This window comes from Oncorhynchus nerka, linkage group LG20, assembly GCF_034236695.1.
Source record: "Oncorhynchus nerka isolate Pitt River linkage group LG20, Oner_Uvic_2.0, whole genome shotgun sequence".
NCBI classification, from domain to species: domain Eukaryota; kingdom Metazoa; phylum Chordata; class Actinopteri; order Salmoniformes; family Salmonidae; genus Oncorhynchus; species Oncorhynchus nerka.
This window is the reverse complement of record NC_088415.1, coordinates 32,812,745-32,821,749: the sequence shown is the minus strand read 5'-3', so window position 1 is coordinate 32,821,749 and position 9,005 is coordinate 32,812,745. Positions and strand designations below refer to the sequence as shown.

General features: G+C 42.7%; 1 protein-coding gene across 1 annotated transcript in view; it reads right to left on the bottom strand.

Annotated features, from left to right (window-relative positions):
• Window positions 1–799: 799 nt before the first annotated feature.
• The window catches only part of LOC115101892 (disks large-associated protein 4-like), a 28,002-nt gene continuing 19,796 nt past the window's right edge, over window positions 800–9,005 (bottom strand). The window contains exons 8-11 of the mRNA XM_065005417.1: window positions 6,916–7,352; window positions 4,452–4,543; window positions 3,846–3,986; window positions 800–3,731 (exon numbers count right to left, since the gene is read on the bottom strand). Of these exons, the coding sequence (XP_064861489.1) occupies window positions 3,507–3,731; window positions 3,846–3,986; window positions 4,452–4,543; window positions 6,916–7,352 (895 nt within the window). The 3' untranslated portion in view covers window positions 800–3,506. The remainder of the gene's footprint in view (window positions 3,732–3,845; window positions 3,987–4,451; window positions 4,544–6,915; window positions 7,353–9,005) is intronic.

Here is a 9,005-nt window from a genome sequence, read left to right as displayed (position 1 = left end):
GTTCATCTATGTAGAATAGATGGTATAGTAGGGGATTTTGTTAGTGTCCCACATTACCCTGAAAGAGATTCAAGGGAAAATGTTATTGACGTTAAGGATACAATCAAGATCATCAGTTCTAACAATCCAAGCCAGATGACTGAAGAGTTTTGCATCATCCATTCTCAACAGGATATATGCCATCAGGGGTTGGCCCTTCCTGTGTCCATTATAGCCCTTTATCTCAAGTAGTATACAAACTGCCTGACGATCCCTAATCAGGCCATGTTCTCTTGAAGTAGTGTGGGACTAAAGGGTTCGATCCTTCCAGGCTCCTGATTCTGAAGGAATCTAATCTAGAAACAAGATCTAAATTCTGGAGCCTATGCTGTGCCAGTGCATTGCAAAGATTTGTCTTTAACACATTTCACTGTAATGATTAAAGATAGATGATAAAATGAAATCTTAAGTCTGATTTCCCTTCCACTTATATCTTCAATCAATATAGTGAAATGTGTTAAAAGGATCTTTGCAATTGACTAAGACCAATTCACCAACCCTGAATGACACGAGACATAATATAGCCATCTCCATCCCCTGACAGAAAACAGCTTGTGATTGGTAAAATGATCTCAATAGGTTTACATGACTCTGAGCTATGAGGATGGCCATTCAAAGAGATATGGTTCATGCGTTTAGGGTATAACATATAGCTAACTATTGTTGACGACAGCGATCATCTGTAATATTAGCATCTGAGCTAATATTACATATATAAATTAGTATAATAGAACAGTATAATGATGGTGACAAGGAAATGTACTGTAACAAAGGGATGTTTAATGATTTCTTTGGACAATGAAATGTACATGTCTGTAGTTGATGTATTACAAATAAACAAAATAACTAACATCCTGGTACTGCATCAGCTGCTTTCCCAGTTCTTCTAATTCTCTCTATTTTTTGACATTATGAGATAAAAATACAAAACTGACTGTGGATCAGATCAGCACATTGGGAGCAGCCATGTGACAAAGGTGTTGACCATTTAGGGGGGGAGAGCCAGCTCTTCAAGGGGACAAGTAGCACTGAGATCCTGAAATTGCAGATGATCCATTTCTAAATTCCAAATCAATCCCTCACATAGGTGTATGCATAACATCACATTACCTTTGATCAGAGGTTATTTGCTTCGGTTAGACTGGGTGGAATTTCTTGCACCATAGTGCTTTATTTAACTAGGCAAGTCAGCTAAGAACAAATTCTTATTTACAATGACGGCCTACAACCTGTCCTATAGTTTCAGATCTACAGAAGTGCCTTGGCTAGGGGTTTGATTTGGAATTCAGAGAATGAGTGGAACGTTAAGATTCATTTGCGAAAATTAACTTTCATGTTACGAGAAATGCAAAGCTGAAAGCTCATTTACATGCATGTTATAGTCCTGCGATAGTGGGAATAAGCCTGTTTCAGTGATGGTGAAATGTTTCTCTTGAAAAGGCATTTAATTCCACACCATCTCAGTACAATGGTCAATCCTGTGCAGCACCATCAACTCTACAAACCCAGAAAAATACCAATAACCATTGTAGCACAGGTCAAACAAATTCAAAACAGGTCACATGAAATGTCTCATACAAAATAAAATGCTTAAAAATAATGTACCCTAGTCCCTGAATCTCCTCAATGTGCATTTTTCTGTATAAAGGAATGAAAGGTCAAGCTGCCAGACACCAATATGACTACAATAATTCAGCTGGAGCATAGTCTGAAACACGTCTACAAAACAGGAATAGTACTTGACCAGACACCAATACTTTGATTCGGACCTTTTGAATGCACAGATGGGTGATACTTACGCAAATAGATTTCTTTATAATGTATGGTATGTATTCATTCTTTTGGATCATTATTCATTTCAGACAGTTTGAGTTAAGGCTTTGACCAATCAAGTGGTGGTTATTAATGGGGTATGACCAAAGTGCTGTTGGTTTGACTGTTGGTGTGTTAAGTGACTGAGTGCTCACCCTGAGAAAACTCAGCCCAGTCAGAAAACAACCCCTAGTCTAAGAATTAGACTGGAGGAAGCAGTATCGTGGATTGCATGACTAGGTACACTCATTACATATCGTTTGGCTATTACCTATCGCTTCAGATGTGGAAATAAATGGAACGTTTAGAGGCTAGGGGTTGTTTTTTTGGACTGGACATCAGAATCATTTTTACGTTGCCATCTCAAATGTTCAATTTTACTTATACTAGTTGTCTCCCGAAACCACTTGCAGAGCTCTGGCCTATGTAGGTGAAAATAAATCAGTCTTTGTAATCAGGGAAGACAGGGAGCTTATAGTCAATTCCCCTTTCTGATTCAAATTGAAGCAATGCTGCTTGGGAGTCCCTGTAAAGGAGGTTGAGTGTGAAACTGGGAATGTAATAAATAGAGATACACATGGTCCCCTGCACCAAATAAGTAGCCAGAATAAACAGGGAAACAGAAGGGCGCTGACTTGATCTGGGGTAAACAGTTGGAGTGGAAGGTGCAGTCAACAAGTTATTTTCAATGCATTTTACATTCCTACTGTAGCACACATCAACTGGCCATAGTAATCTCTCTTCTTCCCTAAAAAGGGCATATAAGACAAAACATGAGTCTGCACAGACGCTGACAGACAGCACAGTGTGTGTTTATGAGCGAGAGTTAATGATTGCATCATGTGCAAATATCATCATGACAGTACATGTACCTGTTCTATAAAAAAAATAACTTAGTACTGAACACTGGACCTTGTCTAACAAACAATCTGGTAAAGAACATTTAAAAAAAGACCCATCCTACTAATAGCCAGAGTGTGAGATAGATCTAATGCTACGGTCTTCCTCTGGTCTTCTGACTGTGTCCTACCTCTGTACACGACAACCCCATCATCTCATATAGATTTGATTCCATACACAGTAAAGCTTGCCGTCCACAACCAATGCAGTGGCAGCCTAATACAAAGTGAGAAGAGGAAGACTGTGTGTGTGGACCGTGAGTGAGTACACCTGTGTGTATCCTGAGTGTGGTGGTCCGTAGCTCGTAAACGAGAGAGCCCAGCCCAGCTCGCAGACTCAGAAGCAGTGAGGGGGTGAGAAGAGAGTAAACTTCTGGGATACCAAGATTCTTAAGCTCACAAGGAATAAGAATGTCCTTTTATCCAAGATTCTTCTTGATATAGTTTAGGAGAAAACAATATTTAATATAATATTAATAACAATAGTACTAAATGTCTGTTCAGGTCTCTGTCTCCATGGCAGCCAGGAAGGAAAAAGTTTTGCATTGTTCTGCATTTTTTGCGGTCCTGTGCTCTCGTCCTATCAGACGCTGCGCTGCAATTAGGGGACCAACCTCTGCGCCTCTGGGTGTTTCTCTACTGTGTTTGAGGCTGTTCCTTCATGGGGAGCATGGTGTGTGTGTGTTCACTAGTGTGTGTGTGTTTGTGGCTGTTCCTTAAATGTGGGGGGAGCAGGGTGCCAATGGTGGTCCGTTCTCAGAGGCGTGTCTGGGCCTCGGGGACGTAGATCTCAATGCTGTCTGAGCTTTCCGTGGCAGAGTTCTGTCGTACGGACGCCGCACGTTTGGCCGCCATCAGGCGTTTCCTGGCCTCATGCCGCTGCTTGTCCACTGCCGAATCTATGCTCCGGTCCTTCCCAGGGCTCAGCTTGGGCTTGGATGTCTTCTTTGGCACAACGGGGGGTGCAGGCTTCTTCTCTTCCTGACGACGAGAGAGAGATTAGGATGAAGAGATGTTGCAAAGCAAACCCATTAAGAATATCTGTTAGGATGTAAACAGTATCTATTGAGGTGATATGTTGTGTGATTCCAATACCTTCTCCGGCAGCTGCCAGTTGTTGGCCTTGAGTTGCCAGAGCTCATCAAACTTGACACTAATGTCCTCTACAGAGAGCTGCAGGAGGTCCCAGAACCCTGCCAGGTCCTGAGCTGTGGGCTGAGGGTTGGCATTCACATTCTAACCGACAGGAAGAAGAACAGCACAGGTTTAAAATGTGGGGCTGATTGGCTTGTCTAGACACAGTGACATTACATAACATTACATAACAGGAGAAATGTACAGCTGGTGTAGTGTGGCTAGATGGTACCTGTACTTTCCATAATTATTGTATGTGCTTATCATTTGCAAAAATATATATTTTGAGTACAAGGAAAATGGTATGGTGTTTAGTAGTGTCTTGCAAGCACATGTGGGCTCGGCACCAGTAGGTGTATGACACTTAAATAAATCATATAAAATGAATTATAACATTATTCACTTTCTGGAAGATTTAGCACCAATGAGTAATTTGTTACAGAGATGGGTGTGTTGCCTCATTGCCAGGGGGAGCTATTAAACTCAACCTCTGCATGCCGAGACTCAAAACAGCATATTGAAATATACCAGATTAACAGGGATTTTGAAAGGGTTAGTGCCACTCACAAGGTTCTCGTCACAGAGTCCTCTGAACTGCTGGAACTTCTGGGCTATGAGGAGTTGGGCACTGCCCACTGCACTGCGGACCGTGCCCATCACTACACAGATAACAGCCAGTCAGCAATCACAACCTCAACAACATGCAGGTAGTTAAACATTATTCAAATGGGCACAGACACCAATATTTAGTGAATTCATCTAGTTTATGAGGATAAGGAAAATGGTATGGTTATGTGACCTTCATTTAACATGAATACTGGTCCTCAGCTACCGTTTTCAATTCAGTGTGGAATTTACATTGCTGGGGACATTATCCTTTTTTAAAGGACCTTATACACTGTTAAACTTCAGTCTTAACATTTGCATAATAAAGTAAGTCTATACAGTCGTGGCCAAAAGTTTTGAGAATGACACAAATATTAATTTTCACAAAGTCTGCTGCCTCAGTTTGTATGATGGCAATTTGCATATACTCCAGAATGTTATGAAGAGTGATTAGATGAATTGCAATTAAATTGCAAAGTCCCTGTTTGCCATGCAAATGAACTGAATCCCCCAAAAACATTTCCACTGCATTTCAGCCCTGCCACAAAAGGACCAGCTGACATCATGTCAGTGATTCTCTCGTTAACACAGGTGTGAGTGTTGACGAGGACAAGGCTGGAGATCACTCTGTTAAGCTGATTGAGTTCAAATAACAAACTGGAAGCTTGAAGAGGAGGGTGGTGCTTGGAATCATTGTTCTTCCTCTGTCAATCATGGTTACCTGCAAGGAAACACGTGCCGTCATCATTGCTTTGCACAAAAAGGCACAGATATTGCTGCCAGTAGGATAGCACCGAAATCAACCATTTATCGGATCATCAAGAACTTCAAGGAGAGCGGTTCAATTGTTGTGGAAAATGCTTTAGGACGCCCAATAAAGTCCAGCAAGCGCCAGGACCGTCTCCTAAAATTGATTCAGCTGCGGGGTCGGGGCACCACCAGTACAGAGCTTGCTCAGGAACGGCAGCAGGCAGGTGTGAGTGCAGCTGCACGCACAGTGAGAAGACTTTTGGAGGATAGCCTGGTGTCAAGAAGGGCAGCAAAGAAGCCACTTCTCTCCAGGAAAAACATCAGGGACAGAATGATATTCTGCAAAAGGTACAGGGATTGGACTGCTGAGGACTGGGGTAAAGTAATTTTCTCTGATGAATCCCCTTTCCGATTGTTTGGGGCATCCGGAAAAAAGCTTGTCCGGAGAAGACAAGGTGAGCGCTACCATCAGTCCTGTGTCATGCCAACAGTAAAGCGTCCTGAGACCATTCATGTGTGGGGTTGCTTCTCAGCCAAGGGAGTGGGCTCACTCACAATGTTGCCTAAGAACACAGCCATGAATAAAGAATGGTACCAACACATCCTCTGAGAGCAACTTCTCCCAACCATCCAGGAACAGTTTGGTGACGAACAATGCCTTTTCCAGCATGATGGAGCACCTTGCCATGAGGCAAAAGTGATAACTAAGTGGCTCGGGAAACAAAACATAAATATTTTTGGTACATGGTCAGGAAACTCCCCAGACCTTAATCCCATTGAGAACTCGTGGTCAATCCTCAAGAGGCGTGTGGACAAACAAAAACCCACAAATTCTGACAAACTCCAAGCATTGATTATGCAAGAATGGGCTGCCATAAGTCAGGATGTGGCCCAGAAGTTAATTGACAGCATGCCAGGGCGGATTGCAGAGATCTTGAAAAAGAAGGGTCAACACTGCAAATATTGACTCTGCATCAACTTCACATAATTGTCAATAAAAGCCTTTGACACTTATGAAATGCTTGTAATTATACTTCAGTATTCCATTGTAACATCTGACAAAAATATCTAAAGACACTGAGGCAGCAGACTTTGTGAAAATTAATATGCGTCATTCTCAAAACTTTTGGCCACGACTATACAGTACAGGTCCAGTGAGAAAATAGCTGATGAACAATCTGATGTGGGAGTCAATCGTGTTCATTACACAATCATTAAATACCCGCAATACAGGTGGAGGAATATTATCTGCCTGCCTGAGACAGATCATAGGAAGATCAAACAGATTCAATTAATGTCTACAGTAGCTCTAGAAGACTGAAGGGAAGCTCCGATCCACTAGATAATGAGCAGCGTTAGCTGCTAACCATTAGCATGCCCTGCCATCTCCAATCGCTAACAGCAGACAGGAGCTGATAAGGACAGTCTGTTGTCTTAGGGTTTCAGAGACGAGGAGGACATATTTTCAATGCCAAATCCATGTTAGAGAACTGATAGATTCTCTAATTTTGTTTAGTCAAATACTACTATTGAACTGATTTGGTCTACTGTATACAGTGTGTATGATTGACTGTCTCTTACTCTCTGAAAGCCCCTGTATTCCTATCAGAGTGAGTATCGTATGTGTCTTATACATTTAGCTAGTTAAGAGTATGGTGTACTGTGTGTCTCGTACCCTCCTCTGAGATGTCCTTGTCTTTGGTCTCCTGCTCCATCTGTTGACACCAGCCTTCCATGCGTGCCGTCTCAGCCTGTAGAAGTTTGAGAAACCAGTTGCCGTCCCGGAGGCAGGTGCTGGGTGCAGCTGCATCTCCCTGGGCACTGCCGTTTCCACCCACCAAGCTGGGGTCCGGAGGAGGCAGGAAGGAGGGATCCAAGGTCGGGTCCAGGCTCTCTGGGAGGGAGGCGGATGCTCTAGCCGGGAAAGAGGGATGTTTAGGGGGCTGCCGCACCACCGCGCACTCCTTACCGTTGGAAGCAGTGGGGTCGGAGTCTAGTGGCTGGCTGTTGCAGTGGACTGTACTGTTGTTTTCTGAGGTAGGGACATCTTTAGAGTCTTGAGGCTCTGTCTCTGTCTCCTGTCTGGAGGCCATGCTGCTGGCCCGGCTGAGTCTGGACGGACACACACGGATTAGTATTGGTGCAGGTCGGAGATCATTTACTGTGGATGTAGAAAAGGTCCACCTTGGGGACTGACGACCAACACATCACTGCGGCACCTCTGACCACACGGTGTTCCAGAGAATACAGGAGCACGGAGGGCTTGATTCTACTAGATCCGCACTAGCAGACATTGGCATAGTGGTTGTTTTGCCGGTGTCTGAGGTGGAACTATATTTCTATGTAGCCTACACTTTCTGCTTCTGAACTTCTTACTGGGCGTGGCGTCGTGACAATGATCACAAGAGCAGCTTGCTCGTCAATTTGACAGCTCCAATGCAGTTACACCTCCGACAACACCAAAACATCAGCCATGCGGTTGCCGGCTATCGCCTGTTAATGCTTGATGTCATTGAATCTAGGTCTCAGTCACACACGCACACAATTTAACAGGCTGTTCCTCTGTATTAGAGGTCGACCGATTAATCGGAATGGCCGATTAATTAGGGCCGATTTCAAGTTTTCATAACAATCGGAAATCGGTATTTTTGGGCGCCGATTTGCCGTTTTATTTTTACACCTTTATTTAACTAGGCAAGTCAGTTAACACATTCTTATTTTCAATGACGGCTTAGGAACAGTGGGTTAACTGCCTTGTTCAGGGGCAGAACAACATATTTTCACCTTGTCAGCTCGGGGGATCCAATCTTGCAACCTTAACTAGTCCAACGCAATAACGACCTGCCTCTCTCTCGTTGCACTCCACAAGGAGTTACGCGAATACAGTAAGCCAAGGTAAGTTGCTAGCTAGCATTAAACTTATCTTATAAAAAACAATCATAATCACATGGTTGATGATATTACTAGATATTATCTAGCGTGTTCTGCGTTGCATATAATCTGACTGAACATACAAGTATCTGACTGAACGGTGGTAGGCAGAAGCAGGCGCGTAAACATTCATTCAAACAGCACTTTTGTGCGTTTTGCCAGCAGCTCTTCGTTGTGCGTCAAGCATTGCGCTGTTTAGGACTTCAAGCCTATCAACTCCCGAGATGAGGCTCGTGTAACCGAAGTGAAATGGCTAGCTAGTTAGTGCGCGCTAATTGTCGATGTGTTCCTGGTTCGAGCCCAGGGAGGAGCGAGGAGAGGGATGGAAGCTATACTGTTACACTGGCAATACTAAAGTGCCTATAAGAACATCCAATAGTCAAAGGTTAATGAAATACAAATGGTATAGAGGGAAATAGTCCTATAATTCCTATAATAACCACAACCTAAAACTTCTTACCTGGGAATATTGAAGATGTTAAATGTTAAAAGGAACCACCAGCTTTCATATGTTCTCATGTTCTGAGCAAGGAACTGAAACGTTAGCTTTCTTACATGGCACATATTTTACATGGAACATATTGCACTTACTTTCTTCTCCAACACTTTGTTTTTGCATGATTTAAACCAAATTAAACATGTTTCATTATTTACTTGAGGCTAAATTGATTTTATTGATGTATTATATTAAGTTAAAATAAGTGTTCATTCAGTATTGTTGTAATTGTCATTAATACAAATAAATAAATAAATAAAAATCGGCCGATTAATCGACATTGGCTTTTATGGTCCTCCAATAATCGGTATCGGCGTTGAAAAATCATATTCGGTCGA